General features: G+C 58.8%; 1 protein-coding gene across 2 annotated transcripts in view; it reads right to left on the reverse strand.

Moving 5' to 3' along the window:
- Positions 1 to 2,075: 2,075 nt before the first annotated feature.
- TAB1 (TGF-beta activated kinase 1 (MAP3K7) binding protein 1) overlaps positions 2,076 to 16,047 on the reverse strand; it is a 32,229-nt gene continuing 18,257 nt past the window's right edge. The window contains exons 4-11 of one of the 2 annotated variants that reach the window (XM_032882970.1): positions 11,570 to 11,656; positions 10,922 to 11,060; positions 9,873 to 9,986; positions 9,177 to 9,288; positions 7,316 to 7,460; positions 5,509 to 5,731; positions 4,122 to 4,278; positions 2,076 to 2,637 (exon numbers count right to left, since the gene is read on the reverse strand). In XM_032882970.1, coding sequence (XP_032738861.1) covers positions 2,430 to 2,637; positions 4,122 to 4,278; positions 5,509 to 5,731; positions 7,316 to 7,460; positions 9,177 to 9,288; positions 9,873 to 9,986; positions 10,922 to 11,060; positions 11,570 to 11,656 — 1,185 coding nt within the window. In that variant the 3' untranslated portion in view covers positions 2,076 to 2,429. Of the gene's footprint in view, positions 2,638 to 4,121; positions 4,285 to 5,508; positions 5,732 to 7,315; positions 7,461 to 9,176; positions 9,289 to 9,872; positions 9,987 to 10,921; positions 11,061 to 11,569; positions 11,657 to 16,047 lie in introns of both variants that reach the window. The other variant, XM_032882968.1, reaches the window with a different exon arrangement.

A 16,047-nucleotide genomic window follows, 5' to 3' on the forward strand; every position in this document is an offset into this window, starting at 1 on the left:
ACCAGAGGGAACCAGGAAACTACACCAGCGCCCCTCTCGGCCCCCAGAGGTCGGCCCTGGCGGAGCTGCAGGACACCGAGGATGGGGCACAGGGACACAAAGCCAGCTGGGCAGGGCCTGGGGGGCCAAAGCAGGTGCTAGGGCAGGCCTGGGGGGCCTACAGGTTGGACAGGGCCATTTGTGACAGGGAGCAGGCCCACCTGTCTGCGCCTCAGTCACTCACTTGAGAGACGGGGGACCCACCGCCTCCCTCTCAGGGTGCCGGGCTGACACCAGGACTCCGGGTCTCAGGCCAGCAGCGCTCCTGAGGGCTTCCCGAGGGTCAGCTGGGGAAGCCAGAGTGGGGACGGACCCTGAAAGGCCCATCCTGCCAGTGGAGCCCTTCCCAGGAGAGGGGCAGGGGAACCCAGGAGCCTCAGATGCCGGCACTGGAACACTGAGCTTTGTTTTTTGCTTCTAAGCAGTCGTGCCCTTGTCAGACGGGCGAGTCAAGTTCCACAGAGCAGGGAGAGGCTGGTACTTGTAGATCAGGATTTATGGAAAGCCCTCCACCCAAACAAAACCAAAATAAAGCAAAGGCACTTCCTGAATGTCCACTATCTGGTGACAGGGGGAGGGGGCCGTCCTGGTGACCCGGAACTCTGTCCGCCACACTGGTCCTCACCCACCAAGAACTGGCCTGGAGCCTGGAGCACCTGGCCTGCAGCATGAGAAAACTGTCGCCCTCTCCAGATGTGTGGGGACAGAGAGGGACGCCAGACACCCAGTGCTGTCCCGCCTGGGCTGGGAGGCCGGTGGTGCAGGTCCTATTAGAAGGCTAGGGTTTGCGTCCCTGCAATGCCGCTGAGCAGAACGACAGGAGGAGGCCCTCAGCCCCCCAGGCTGTGGCGAGGTACACGAGACCTGAAAAGCAGCACTCCACACCCGGCATGTAAGACCACCTCTCACTCTTTCTTTATTGCGGTAAAAAAGGGATTCTATTTCTAGACACCAAACAGCATCACAGAGACATTCTTGGAAAAGAATTCTCTTTGTTTGCAAGCCCTCGAGACAGACTTTAAATCTGCCCACCTGCAGAAAAGAGATGGCCTCGTAGTGGCGGGCCGTGGTGGCCCTCTGGCGAGAGGCTCTTGCTCTCCCCGCAGACTGTCCCCCGCCCGCCCCGCACCTGCCCTCTCAGCCGCAGGGAGACGGGGTCCTGCACCGCCCAGCGAGCGGGGCCTTGGAGCCTGCCTATGACTGTCCCAAGTCCAGGCACCCTGGAGGCGGCACGCAGCTACCAGTCCCGGGTAAAAGTTGTGTCTGGGGTGTTGCGGGGCAGGAGCTGGGGAGTTGGAGAGGGGCGGAGGGATCCAGGGCCGCCTCCGAGACTGAAGAGGTCTGACTTCTGCTCCACTGCTGACTGTGGGAGCCAGCAAGCTGGGAGTCTCCTGGGCCTGCCTCCTCTTCCGCCACTGGGGACAGCCCTGCCAGCCTATGCCCACTGAAGGCAGAGAATGTGTGCTCTTGGGGCCTGGGCTGCCCTGATCCCGTCCCTAAGTGTCTGCAAAAGTGGGGCGTGCCTCTGAGGTTCCCGGTCACCCAGGCAGGCCACCTGGTATCCAAGAACCTCTTTCCCATGGTCTTTGCAACGTGCCCCCACCGGCCTGACTCCTGACCTGTTTTTCTCTTAAAGCCAGTAAAGACTGTCAGTGAGCGGCCACTATCCCCACTCAGTCCCAGCACGTCCTCACCTTTCCTGTACCCCCAGGTCTGTGGAGGCCCAGCCATGCCCAGCCCATCCCCTTCGGTGGGCTCTAGGACCAGGGCTCCTCTTGGACCTCCCGCTCCTTTCCACTTGATCTGCTCAGAAGCGTAGCCGGCCCAGGCTCCCGAAGCTTCCCTTGGCCTTCATGAACATTGACCACTGGAAACAACCTGGGGAGGCTGAGGGATAGGCGCAGGCTATGAAGGCACGGATGCCACCCAGGGCTCGAGTCTGGAGGTTGAAGAAGGGAGGGAGGAACCCCGCCCAGGGCTGCGGGGGCAGAGAAAGTGACGGCTGCCAGACCCCTGGCATGCTGGGCCGTGGAACTCCTCGTGGTCTGCCCCATGCAGCAGGCTCGCAGCCCGTGTGGCTTCTGCCCTGAGCCCCACTGGAGAAACAGCAGTGGTCCTAGATGAGTCTGCCCGAGGGCAGGGCCTCCAGTCCCCTTTGCTGGGCCAAGGTCTGGTGTGCAGGGCTGCTCTCGGAGAACGTTCTCTGCTGCACCCAGTATGGCTGGGTGCGGGTGGGGTGCGAGTGTGGTGCAGGCTGAGGATTAGGTGCTCCCTGGCGCCCTGCCCCACCTCGGAACAGGCAGATGCCAGGAAAAGGCCCATCCGGCCCCAAAGCTGGGCCCCCTCGTCCCCGGGCAAGGTCCTGCTCCGGCCATGTCCCCTAGCTGGGGCTACGGGGCTGTCATCACGCTCTGCTCGCCATGGTCCACGCTCCAGAGGCGGTAAAACTCAGCAAAGTCCACGTAAGGCTCGACGCGGCCGTCCTCGCCAGGCGGGAGAGAGTGAACGGGCCGGGAGCGGAAGAGGCCCCCGTCGGAGCTGGAGCTGCTGCTCTGCGTGTGCGTGGTGGTGGACTGCAGCGTCAGGGTTGGGCTCTGGCTGTGGGGACGCAGGGGACAATCGGTCAGCGACAGAGAGGCCCTCCTGCCTCAGGCCAGAGCCAGCCCGGGCAATGTTCTTAATGGCAGGTGAAAAATCAAGTGTATTTCCCAAGCTCGAGCTCTATGTGGATAGTCAAGTGAACTAGAATTTAACAGAATGGATCCCTCGGTTCCAGGGCTCTATGGCCATGCATCCCAATGGCGACAGAATGGGAAACAGACCATCTCCCTCAGGGCAGCGGCAAGCCAGAGGCGGTCCACTCCAGCTGCTCCCCAAAAGCCTTCCTCATTCCCCCATTCTCATTCTCCTCACTGGCTTGGTGGGGACAGGCCCCCTGTCGCCAGAGCTCCCTGGGTACCTGCTCTGTCATGAAACACCTCACAGCGGGGCACTACCTGCCAGCCCGCCCAGCCCCCAGGCCTGGCCCACCCACAGCAGAGCCCACCTCCCACTCAGAGACAGGCCAAAGGAAAGGGGCCGTTCAGGGGCCCCAGAAGCAGAGGTGCGGCAGGACGGCCAGTTGTCCTGCCTGGTCGGGGACCCCTGCTGTCCTGCTCTGCCTCTGAGGCCCCAACTGGGGTTTCTTTCCTCCAGGCAGCCCGGCAGGTCCCTCTGGCCCAGGGCAGCAGCGGCGGCGGCAGCAGCAGCAGCAGCAACAGCGGTGGCGGCAGTGGGGGCGGCCCCTGGGGGACAGAGGCCCACACCCTCCTGGGTGGCCCTTCCAATTGGCCACATCCTCTGCGTGGGCTGGGTGTGGCATCCCTATTGTTCTGTGCAGGGCTGGAATGTGGAAACCAGATCCCCGGTCCCCTGGTGTGGTGGGGCTGGGGGGGGGTGGACATTCCACAGAAGTGAAGGGGCTGGAGAGACATGGACCTGTGAGGCAGGTCTGCAGCGATGAGGGGGCCAGCCTGCTCACCCCTAAATTCTGGGCCTCCTGCTGCCTCCACGCACCCCACCACCACCTTAAACTAGACGACTCACTTTAAAGCTAAAATGGGACACTCTAGTCAGAGCCCGGGCTCTGACAAGCCAGCACAGGCCAAACAATGTCCCCCAAGCATGGATGCCATTGCGGAGGCTCAGAGATGGGGAGAAGATGGGAAAAAGAGAAAAGAACACGAGAACCTTCCCATTAAAGGAAAACGTGTCTGTGGGACCCGCGGGAAAGCACAAACAGCAGGCCAATGGCGGCCTGTCTCCTCCTGGCCCACCTTGCCCACTTTGCCCCTGTACCCCCACCCCGCCCAGGTCTGGGTTCAGTGAGCTGCTGGAACCTGCAGGGCGGCCTCCTCCTGCCTCCGGGTCTGGGAAGGACACCCAGGGATGGAGTGGGGAACATGAGAGGTACAAGACCCCAGCGTACCTCACCCCACATCACTGGAGCCCAGGACTGGGCCCCGTGGCCACTCCCATCCAGGCTCGGAGGGGCTGTGCCCGGAGGCAGGGCTGGGGATGACTGGGGGCGGGGGAGGGCTTACTTGGTGAGGGTAGGCGTGGCTTCGTCCAGCGTGGAAGCGCTGTGGGCCCCGTTGACCAGCTGGCCCTGGGAGGGCATGACGAGGGAGAGGGTCACGCTGGTCTTGCTGGTGCTCTGGGCGCTGGAGTACGGCACGGAGACGGGGTACACGCGTCCTCCTGCAGCTTGTGGGGGGAGAGAGCGGTGGGCTGCAGGGAGTGGCTGAGGGGGGATCGCTGGGGCGGTGGGAACACTGCCGCCGCGGGGCATCATGGGGGCAGCGTCTGAGGGGCCGAGAAGGTGGGCAGCGGCCAGAGGCTGCCCCTTGGGACAGTGAAGGGGCGTCTGTTTAATGGCAGACTCTTCTGGGCGGGCGGGTGCCCCTCTCGACAGCAAGGCACCGGTGCTTAAAGCAGGAGGAGAACATGCGCTGAGCTGCCTCGAGGACAGGGTGACTGCAGGGCTCCCCACGGCACTCTCGGCCCAGGGTGAAGTGGAGGTTGGCCCAAAAAAATACGGTTGCAATAACAAGTTACAGAAACTCCAGTAACCCCAGTGTCCGTGGGGGAACAAGTCCATCTGTGCTGCTCGCGTACTAAGCCCTGCTTGTCTGAGAAATGACAAAAAAGGCAGCCCCTAGGAATGGATAGTTTCGACACTGAGCAGCCCGGGGACAGAAAAAGAAAAAGACTAGCGCCTCTCTTCCCCAGCAACCTGATCACGGAATTCCAAAGGGAGAAAATAAAGCATCTCAGCCTCACCCCCAACAGGGCCCAGGGACAGAGCGAGGTTTCAGGGGCCCCTCTGTCCTCGTTCCCTCTCTTCCTTCCACAGCCTCAGCTCCTTGGTAAAAGGGGGTGCCCCTGCGCCTAGGGTTTTGTTTATTTATTTGACAGACAGAGATCACACGTAGGCAGAGAGAGGCAGGCAGAGAGAGGGGAGGGGGGCAAGCAGGCTCTCCGCTGAGCAGAGAGCCTGATGTGGGACTCGATCCTAGGACCCTGAGATCATGACCTGAGCCGAAGGCAGAGGCTTAACCCACTGAGCACCTAGAGTTTTAAGGAAGCCTGAAGGAACTCTGTGCATAAAGGGCCAGGCACCCAGTAGGCACCCAAGCAGTGGCAGCCACCATCCCTATTATGTGGCCTTGGGGGTTGGCAAAGTGCTTGTCACGTACTCAGACGTTTAGGAGGTCGGCCGGACGTGCTAGGATTCTCATTTCTCAGGCAACAGGGAAAAACAACAACAGCTCAGCTCGGAGAGCTTTACGGTCAGACACCAGATCAGAACGGTTCCAGGCCAGGCCTCTGGATCCACGTCCACCCCAGGCAGCAAGGCCCACCCCTCCACGTCACCCCGAGCCCTGGCCGACCTCCTCAGGAGGCCCCCCGGTCACACTGCATGCATACCTGGGGCCGGGGATGGCGTGGGCTGGCTCATCTCACCCAGAGGGTAGCCAAAATTCCTCACCAGCAGGGTCATGTCCTCGTGCCTCGGGCAGAACTTGGCCCGCTCGCCGCCACTGGCAAAGGTGTCCCCGTGGATGCGCTTCACCCGGTCTACCACGGCCTGGGCCACGGCATCCAAGGAAGTCTGCTTGGCGAACTCCGTGTCGATCATGGCGGCGATCTCCTAGGGGGAGAGGGAGCAAAAGCTGGTGAGGAGAAGGGAGGGGGTGCCCAGGACTGCCGCCCGCAACGCCGGAGTCTAATCAGGACATTTAGGGGGTACCAGCCGAGCAGGTGAAGGAAGCCTCCAGCAGTCCAGCCTGTAATCTGAGCTTTTCAAGGTATTCTGGCTAATTCTTCTGGAACTTTCTCATTAGAAAAGGTGTGACCTTGTGATCTCTCCAACTGTTGGCTTCCACACCAATAAAATGGGGGATAATATCCACCTCGCTGGGTTATTAAGAGGATTAAATTGCACAATGGATGGGAGGGCACTCGAGACCACGAAAAAGCCTGGTACGAAGTGCTGTTAATTACTAAGTTTCCTTTCCTGGAACAAACTTACTGTAGGCTATGTCACACCATTTTTGTTATAAACAGGGAATACAGAATGAAGACATGCCTCAGAGAAGTCCACTATCCAGTTTATTCTAGAAGCCGGCAAAAGCCACTGGATAATTCTTTGACAAAGACCAAAAAAAAAAAAAAAATCATACTGACAACTAACACAAATACAAACTCCTCTACATGATGGCTGGCCAGAGTCTCTTGGAGGTAGGAGGGCTGAGACAGGTCACAGGAGATGATCTGAGCCCAGTCTGGGGTGGGCTCAGCTCTGTCAGTGACCGGCTGTCACCTCAGGACTTCAGATGAGCCCCTGAACTCCATCAGCCCCAAGCTGCCTAACTCAACGTGGCCACGAGCCCATCTTCTGGGTTATAAGGCTACTGGCAGGAACGATAAAATAAAGTAAATGAAAAACCTTGAACATGGGTTATCAGGAGATAGGCACATGAGACATTCTTCACCTAACATTTAATTAAAAGGAGGACAAAGCAGAAAAGGTTGCTTGCCTACAGGAAGCACAAATGGAAGGAGATATACAACCTGAATTCACTAGCCAAGGTCAGGGAAAGGCAGCCTCCCTTCAAAATCATCCTTGAGGTTGACTGTCTCAAAGCCACGCATTAGGGACAACTGTCTTGACACGTGTGCTCCCAGCACAGGAAAAATAAGCGGCTCCCATTGACTGGAGACCTAAGCTTATCACACCTCGCCCTCACCACAATCCCAAAAAGGCGGATGTTATCACCCCCTGTCAGAGATGAGCAAGTTGTAAGCAAGTGTGGCTGGGCTGGGAGAGGGGGGAGGGGAGAGAAGGGGAGAGGAGAGGAGAGGCAGGGAAGGAGGAGGCGGAGGGAGGCTGAGGCTCAAGTCATACCCGCTGGGCTCTCCTCCCTGGACCAGGGCCCTTCTCAGGCACGCTCAGAGCAATGTGCCTGGGGAAATTCACTTCCTGGGGTCCTGGGGACTGACCCAGCTTCAAGCCCAGAATAAGCAGGCTTCTGGGTGGGATGCGTGTTCTTGGAGCGCCGGGCATTTCTTCCCGGGAGCTTTGAAGGCACAGAAGCTGCCTGGTAAGGGCATTTGCGAACTGGAGCTCCAGGTCCCGGAGCACCGTGGAGCGGGCCGGAGGGCTGGCTGGGTCCCCAGGGGAGTACACCGTGTTGCGGGTGGGCTGGCGGTGCTCTGCTGGGGCCGGGCTCACCTGGTTGGCCTGCCCGGGCCCATGGGCGGCCTCCAGAGCCTTGTAGAGCCCCTCCGACATCAGCACCAGGAAGCCAGTCACCCCGTCCAGGGGCTGCGCACCATGGATTTCGGGCTCCGCGATAATTGGCTTGGACTTGGCGGCGCTGTGGGAAGAGAGTGTGAGGAGAGCTGTGCTTGGAAGGGCCCCAGGGGACATTTGTTCTGCTAAGGGCAAGAATCCACCCAGGATGTAAAGTCAAATGCCCATCTAACAAGAGGAAAGAGAAAAACCAGAAAAATGGACCTATCTTCTGAGCGTGGCTCCTAATGTAAAGCTCTGAGAGCCTGGAGAGCCAGCGGGGCGGCTGCGGGCACCTGATCCTGGCCCCAGTCCCCACCTCCTGGCCACAGAGCCTGTGCGGTGGCAGTAGGGACGGCAAGAGGATGGGGATCACTTGTAAAAGGCCACTTCGCCTAGGCTCCTCCAGAACAAGTACCACGCCTGCTCAGACCCCAAGTCCACTCCCCAGGTGCACAGGGACCCAGGACGGCCAGCGAATGTCACAAAGCTCCACACGTGTGTGCACATGCGGAGGCAAGTCTGAGGTATTCCTGACAACGGCACGTGGAAGAGCAGAGTCTGGACACATCCCGGGAGCCCATGAGCAGGGCCGGTGAGTGCCGCTGCAGCCTCGCTAAGGGTCCCTGGCCGCGGTTATGGGGGTGCCGCCCGCCCCCCTGCACTGCGCAGTGGGGAGCACAGCACCGATCGGGAAATGAGGAGGGTGCAGGGCACAGGAAAGGGTATGCTAGCACCTGCGGGTGTTTTAGGAAGGGGGCTGCCCCCCCCAACACATCCCCACACACACGTGCATGGGAGCCCCGGGGCAGGATACGGGGGAGACCAGCAGCTTCTGGGGAAGGAGTCCAGGCTCGGGGTGGTGGGGAACTCTCACTGTGGATCCTCGGCGCTAGCTGACCTGTTTTGAATCTGTACTTTCCAATTAAGCCAACAGAACCCCACCCCCAGTTAGAGACAAAAGTTTCCAAACTCAACTGCCTAAATCCTCCCCGCACCCCCAACTCCCTGTACACCCACACCACACACCCCCATATGCCACCCCCACATACACACCACATCACACACATGCTGCAGCCCCCACCACACTCCCCCGCACCCACATACACACCCCCCAACCCCCCCACACCCCCCCACACACTGTGCACACAATAACCCCCCCACACCCCCAACACATACATACACACTGCATACACATACCCCACACTACCCCACACCCCCTACACACACACACACACACACACACACACACGCACACCCGCCCCCCGCAGGTCTGTTTTCCCAGTCACCGTTAAGGACACTGCTTCGGATTCAAAATGCCTGGGTTCAAGCCCTGCCTCAGCCCCTGCCAGCCCTGTGAGCAGGCGGCCCCCTGCGGTCTCCACATCGGTTGCTTCCGATGAACACACCTCTGGGCCAACAGCCGTACCTACCTCACAGGGTCTGAGTGAGGAGTGAGCGAGACAGTGTGTAAAGAGCTGGGCACAGGCTTGGTACAACGATGGCCCACAGTCACCACCGCGGCCCATGTGCGGCAGCTCATGACAACGCTGGTCACTCCTGTCAGGCCCTGCGGCCCTGGCTGCTGCCCTCGGCTTTCACTCATGTCCCCAACCTGACCCCTTGCCAGCCCAGCTCTACAGAACCTCCCAGCCTGTTGGGTCTAAGGCCACACACCAGCCTCTCTGGGAGGAGCACTGCCCTCCTTGGGCTCTCAGCTACCTCAAACACATCTTTTTGACCATCTTTCTGCCCAGACCCTCCGGCCTCACAAACAGGGGGCAGCTGGGTCGGCCCCTACCTGAGTAGGTCGATGTCAGTGTAGCCGTATTTGACCTTGTAATCCCCGATGCGTCTGGTGCTCTCCTGCCCACAGATGATGCCCACTTGCTTGATCTTTCCTGCATCCAAACCTGCCAGCAGGAGAACAAGAGGACAATCCCAGATCCTGCTCACCATGAAGGAGGAAAAGAACGGCATACAGACATAGCCCCCCGACAAGACAACAAGGACCCGCTGGGTGGAAAATAAAGTCATACCAGGGCGCCCCAGGGAGTGGCTCACCCAAAGGGCCCCAGTGTCCACAGTGCCCAGCCCCATCAGAACGCCCCCTTCCTCAGAGGCCCCGGGCAAGGAGCGGGCGGCTATGCCGTGAGAGCTGCAGCCTCGAGCCTTCTCTGGCCTTAGTCTCTAGAGGTCATAGCACCTGTGTACACTCAGTACTCCTGGAACACTTCACACATAAGGAGTCTTAATCCTCACAAGGCCCTGAGGCGGGTGTGACTACGATCCTCATTACACAAATGGGGAAACTGAGGCACAAACTTCCAAAATTCTGGACATCACCCGCTAGTAAGGGGCAGAGCTGGGATCCAACCCCAGGCAGGCTGGTCCCAAGCCCAAGGTTGCAGCCCGAGCACTTCCTGCCTCTCCCTACTCGGCCCCCCCGGAAGAGGACTGAGGGTAAGCCATGGGGGTCGGCCCCACCCCGACTCACCGAGCTGGGAGAGGCGGAAGAGCTCGTCTTCGTTCTCCGTGGTGTGGTCCACGTTCAGCTGGGTCACCTGCAGCCCGTCCACCGTGGATTTGCATAAAAGGGCACGATTTGTACCTGCAGGAGAATTTGAGCAGCTGAGCCAAGACTGCGCACAGGAGGAACAGGACGGGTGGAGCAGAGAGAGAGAGAGAGAGAGAGGGGTGGGGGGAGGCAGCATCTCACACAGGGAAATCCTTGAACCGAGCAAAGAAAATAGGCTTAGACCACTGGGGTGAGTCACCAGTCTAGGCGTGCTGATGGTGTTAAGGAATTAGGTTGAACTTTTCCAGTGTCATCCTAGGATAATTATTTTATTAGGAGACCTTTTCTCTAGGGAGATGTACTGAACTATTTCCAAAGAGATAACGTGACACGATGTCTGGGGTTCGCAGGGCCAAAGGACTGGAGAGGAAATGAGATTGGCCTTGAGGCTCTGACTGCTAGGGTTGGGGGCTGGGCACACGGGTGTCCGCTCTATGCTTTTCACCCTGTCTTTTTGTATTTTTGACTTCTGTCCATGAGATCCCAAGGAAAAGATAGACATGATCAGTGGGGTTTCTGCACTGCTCCCACAGTAATCTGTGAGTGTGGCCTTCGGGTTTCCAGATGGCCTCCTTTCCCACAAATCCAAATATCCCCGGGGCCCCTCACCTAGCCCATCCCACAGCCCTTTGTGGGATGCTGAATGGGTCTTCCATAGCCAGGCCATCTCCTCCAGAAGAGGAAGCCACTGAGGCAACCCAGAGAGGGTACGCAACTTGCCCACAGCCAGCTGGGGCAGAGTGGAGGACTAAAGCTGGGACGCCTGCCTCCCAGCCGGGACCACTCACTCTCCGCGCTAGGGCTGGGGCATTCCTGGGCAGAAATGGGGAAATGGACCTCAGGGTCTCAGGAGACATGGGCTGGAGGGCCTATGCGTCTGGGAAGCAGGCTGCCCAAAGAACACCCAGAGCTCGAGGCTGGCCTTCTCCCGGCCAGTGCTCCTGCCCTGCGACAGCCAGGTGGCTCACCGACATTGGCAACATAGAGCTTGCTGTTGAGCAGGACAGCCACGACGGCCATGGCTCCTCCGGAGATCTCCCTCTCCAGCGCCTTGAGTCTCTCGAGGATCTTCTGGTACTGCGGGGGCAGCTGGTGCTGAGGGACACCCTAGAGGCCACACCAGGGGGTCAGAGCAGGCGGGGTGCTCAGGACCATCTCCCTAGCAGGCCCTCCCTTCAAAGGCGAGGCTCCGAGGGCCTGGCCTTTGAAGCCGCACCGCAGCTCCAGGGAAGCCTGCTCCCAGGAAGGCCAGGCAGGACTGTACTCGTCCTGTCGGTTCTGGAAGGGCCGGTGGCTGATGTGGGCGGGTGGGTGATGAGGCGATGCACAGACTCAGGCCGAGCACTGATCTGGAAGGGCCTTTTCTCACATCCTTCACCACCCACCCCCGTGCCAAGCCTGACTAAAGCTGCCCACAGTGGGCCCGGGAGACCCCTCGGAGGGGCCTCTGCAAACGCACTATAGCCCAGTCCCTCGGTCAGGAACTGTCCCCCTAACACCCACCACTCTGGCCCAGTCCTGTCAATGGCTGGGGAGTAACATGGCAGGTAAGTCCCTGCTCCTCGTGAAGCTGGGCCTTGGGGTGCTTCCCCCCGGGAGCAGGCTGGGGACATTACCTCTGGCAGCTGGGACTGGAGGCTTGCCTTCTCAGCCAACGCGTCATCGATGGACTCCAGGAAGCTCCTTTCCACCACATCGAAGGCCTGGACGCACAGAGGACAGGGAGGGGTGTCAGGGGAAAGGCCAGTTCAAAATACCACTGTCACCAGATACTGAAATGCCTATTAATAGTGACAGATTCTGGGGGCGCATGGGTGGCTCAGTCAGTTGAGCATCTGCCTTCAGCTCAGGTCACGATCTTGGGGTCCCGGGATCGAGTCCCACATCAGGTTCCCTACTCAGCGGGGAGCCTGCTTCTCTCTGTGCCCCTTTCTCCTACTCTGCTCTTTCTCAAATAAATAAATAAAATCTTTTTTTTTTTTTTAATAAATAAAATCTTATAAAAAAGCGACAAATTCTGCACGAAATGCAGGTCATCACGTGACAGGGGCTTCCCACAGGGCACTGCAAGGCCTGTGGCTCTGATAAAGCCTTCAGCCCCAGGGGCCTGGAGCCTTCCAGAGAGCACTGCAGACACCAGAGGGGCAGGAGCTGGCACAGAAGTTCCAAGCAAGGCTTGGAATCAGGCCACCCGGGGTGAATTCCGGTTCTGCCGCTTGCCTGCCAAGCAGTCTCCATCCTACCCACGAAGGAGACAAGCACTGCTCTGGGGAGCGGGGACGGAGATAATCCACCCTGTGCACCCAGCACCAGGGCCAGCGGGAGCCTGGGGCAATGACACCTCATATCGTCACTATATCCTGCCGGTCAATGCCGGTCCCTTGACGCTGGTCCCACTGCTGACCAGCTGCCTTCCGGGAGGCGAGGGAACCAGCTGAGACTCACTGGCTCAGGGCCCTGAGGCCACAGAGGCCCTCTGGCCCAGGTGCTGAGGCTGGAAAACGGCCGGGAACACGGTTTTCGAGGAATAGGAATCCATCCTTCTCATCTCAGACTAAGTGTCTCCGGACGTGCTTCCAGCAGAGATGCCAGGAGGAAAACCTCCAGCTCTTCAGCCGGCAGAAAGCAGGGCCGGCCAGCAGGTACCAGCGAACCAAAGGGAGGAGACAAGGCCCACGGGTGCTTAGAAATAGGAAGCTGAGCACCCGAGCCTCAGCCAGAGGAAAGGGTTCATCTCAAATCACCCTGCTTCTCCCAGAGCTCAGCCTCCCCCCACCCCTTCATCCAAGGAACACCCCTGACGCCCCTCTCCCCAGGAGGATCGCCTCCAGAGCCCACCCTGCCACTCAGGGGGAAGGACGGCCGGCTGCCTGGGCCTGGCCTCTGGGGATGTGGGGAGCTTCTGTGTGACCAGAACAACTGAGAAAAACAACTTTGCCTCTGAGCTGCTGCCCAGACATCTAAAGGCATGATAACACCGCCCCAACCCGAGTCTGGACACAGATGAGGGCCTGAGCTTAGGAGTCCCACCAAAAATTCCCGCTTCGCAGTTCCTGGGGCACCTTTTAAAATAACCGCTTCGAGTTAAGGCTATGGGAAGTAGTGACCTCCACCCCGACGCCCTCCTAAGTACCGGGAGCTTGCCACTCTGCCCTTTCTCTTGACTTGGGAGGGACGACTGTCCCCCTCCCCTCCCCACCGCTCAATAGAGCCCTCTTGCTTCTGGGATCTGTAAGTAATGACAAATCTGCAGCACTGCTTCCTCTGGGGGGTGGGGGAGCTGGGGAGGTGGGGGGGGGTGTGGGGGGGTGTGTGTCCTGGGACTGCACCTCCAGTCACAACAGTCCCGTGGGTCTCACGTCCCCAGAGGTGGGGCCTGGAGGCTGTGGGGGTGACCCGCCAACCTCAGGACATCATCTTCATTCAATATGCCTGCTCTGGTTTCTCAGCACTGCTGGTGACAAGGACGGTGTGGGGCAGTCTGTCCTTCTATACTATGCCTGGGAGCTGTGAATGGCCTGCGATCGTCCTCCCCCAGATAGATCCAGCTCCCTGGGAAGGAAGGGCCGCTTGCTGGCAGTCCTGCAGTGTTGCCTGGCCCCCTGCGGGGTGCGGCCACAAATGTCCACCCTAGGTTGTTAGTGCAGTAAAAGGTCAGGCTCCCCTGCAGAGACTGGCCAGCAGCCCCAGTCCAAGGTGGATGTGCTTCCCATTTGTCTAGGAACAAGACCCCACCAGATGTCTGGTCTGGAGGTGACTGGTTCTAATCGTTAGTCAAAGTCAAGCCCCAGTGAGCTAACTAGGACAATATGGCGCTGCCTCCGTCCCAGCAGGGGCGCAGGCTAGGCAGCCCCTGGGAGCCAAGGAGAGCTCCCCTAGACTAGCGTGGGAAAGGGAGGCTGGCTGCTGAGCTGGGGGAGCCTGCCCTAACCCACGGCAGAGGCAACGCCACCAAGGGCATCATGGCGCCCCGGGTCAGCACCTCCTCTGTGGCCGTGTTCCCTGCCGCTGTCGCAGATCGTCCCCCAACCCAGTGGATACTGGGAGTCCCGTCCCTGGCATGCTACAGCAGAACAGACCCTCACTAAAAGCGGGGCCCCTGAGCACATGCTACTGGCTTCCTCCCAGTCCCCAGAGGAGGCTGAAAAACTACTAGACTCTTGGAAGAGCTCTGCCGAAGTGGCCCGAGCCTTACTGAGCGCGGTGGGCTGCTATGTTCTTGAGGGCTGGGGGGGGGGTTTGCCTGGACACATTGGGGGGGCACAGCCCTGGCAGAGCTGGAGTCACTTCCTCAGACACGGACCGGGCCACCCGAGAGCAGGAGGCGGCAGCACGAGTGGGGAAAGAGACAGCCTCCATCCCAGGTGTTCCCAGCTACCTTCCACTGCACCAGAACGTCCAACAACGACCAGCGTGACCCAGAAATGGAGACAGGTAACCATACCAGGCTGGCCATGCAAGGTTTTCTAGAAACATTTGTCCAAAGTGGGGAGAATGGTGCTGACCCTTACGGGACTTGGAACTGGCTTCCAGCTGCTGTTTGCAGTGGCTGACATGCGTCTGTCTGGCTAGTCTGGCCAAAGACTCTAAAATTCGTAACTGGTTAAACAAAACACCCAAGGTATCGAGGACCCATTTTAGTAGAGACACCTTAGAGGACCCCCGGACTTGTCACCACAGCAAGGGGGCTCCCCAATGTGTCAAGCCACAAAGGCAGGAGACAGACAAAATCCAAAAAGCAGTAGGCTCTGAGGAAGAGATCCCCGAGCCTCCAGTGCCCTCAGAGATAAGGGGTTAAGATGTTTCCTGATGGGTTTTTATAGCTGGGTGCTGGGCCTATCTCTCTGTCGAGATCAGAGTTCAGGACCACCATGGGCGACCCTGGATGAAGCCCATCCCCTCTTGGGTAGACACTGGATGGTTCGGTGGGTATGTCAATTTGCTCAATGTTGCACTTCCACACTCCCTGACCATGTCCAACCCAGAGGAGGCACCCTTGGGGCCAGAATCTTAGGAGTTCATGGCCACAAATAAAAGCCCATGCCATTAGAAATTATAGAAATGGCAGCTGGTACTAAGAACAGTAGATGGTATCAATGTTCTAACTAGATGAAAAAAGAATGTTTTTAAAGTTCAAATCTTGTTTGCCGCTACAGCCAGGAACCAATGGAGGGGCGCTAAAGGATACAGTCGGAGGGGTGTTTCTGGGCCTCTTCTGGGTACCCATGGAGAGTGGCCTGAAACCCAGCTCCCTCCCTCCCGAGATGATGCAGAGGCCTCTCTGTATGGGCAGCTCTGGGGATCAGGGAACCCTAATGCTTGCTCTCAAGAAGACCAGGACACAAACTAGAGGCCTTGGCTCAGGTGCTGCGGACGCCATCACCTCCTGGCCTGCCCCATCCCGGAGAGCAGGATCTGGAGCCTGTATCCTGACCTCTGAGAGGGGCACTTGCTCATGACCCTGCCCCAGGGACCCGGCTGATCCCTGGAGCCCGTCCTTCCTCTAGGAGACAACCACCGTATACTTCTCTAACTACCCACTGGGACACATAGAAGAGACATTTTATTGCTCTGTGGACACTTCCTGGGAACCCCACCCCACATCAGCAAGGGGCACCCTTTAAATGACGAAGCCTAACACGCAGGAGGATATAGAAGGCATTCAACCTCCTTCGGGCAGGATTCACCTGCCACACAGAGGTTGGGCTATTGCCCCACATAAAATTCAAGGGCCTTGGGGCGCCTGGGTGGCTCAGTGGGTTAAGCCGCTGCCTTCGGCTCGGGTCATGATCTCAGGGTCCTGGGATCGAGTCCCACATCGGGCTCTCTGCTCAGCAGGGAGCCTGCTTCCCTCTCTCTCTCTCTCTGCCTGCCTCTCCATCTACTTGTGATATCTCTCTGTCAAATAAATAAATAAAATCTTAAAAAAAAAATTAAAAAAAAAAATTCAAGGGCCTTAGTTGGTCCTGTAAAGGTCGAAAACCCCACTTGAGGTTAAACACCAGCTGTGAACTACTCAGCCTCCCGCCACGCCTTGCATCTCCTCACACTTTGGAGGCAACACACAGCATACCTCTCCTCCATTCTTCATCCA

The sequence above is a fragment of the Lontra canadensis genome, unplaced genomic scaffold, assembly GCF_010015895.1.
Source record: "Lontra canadensis isolate GAN:19392208 unplaced genomic scaffold, GSC_riverotter_1.0 scaffold84, whole genome shotgun sequence".
Taxonomy (NCBI): Eukaryota; Metazoa; Chordata; class Mammalia; order Carnivora; family Mustelidae; genus Lontra; species Lontra canadensis.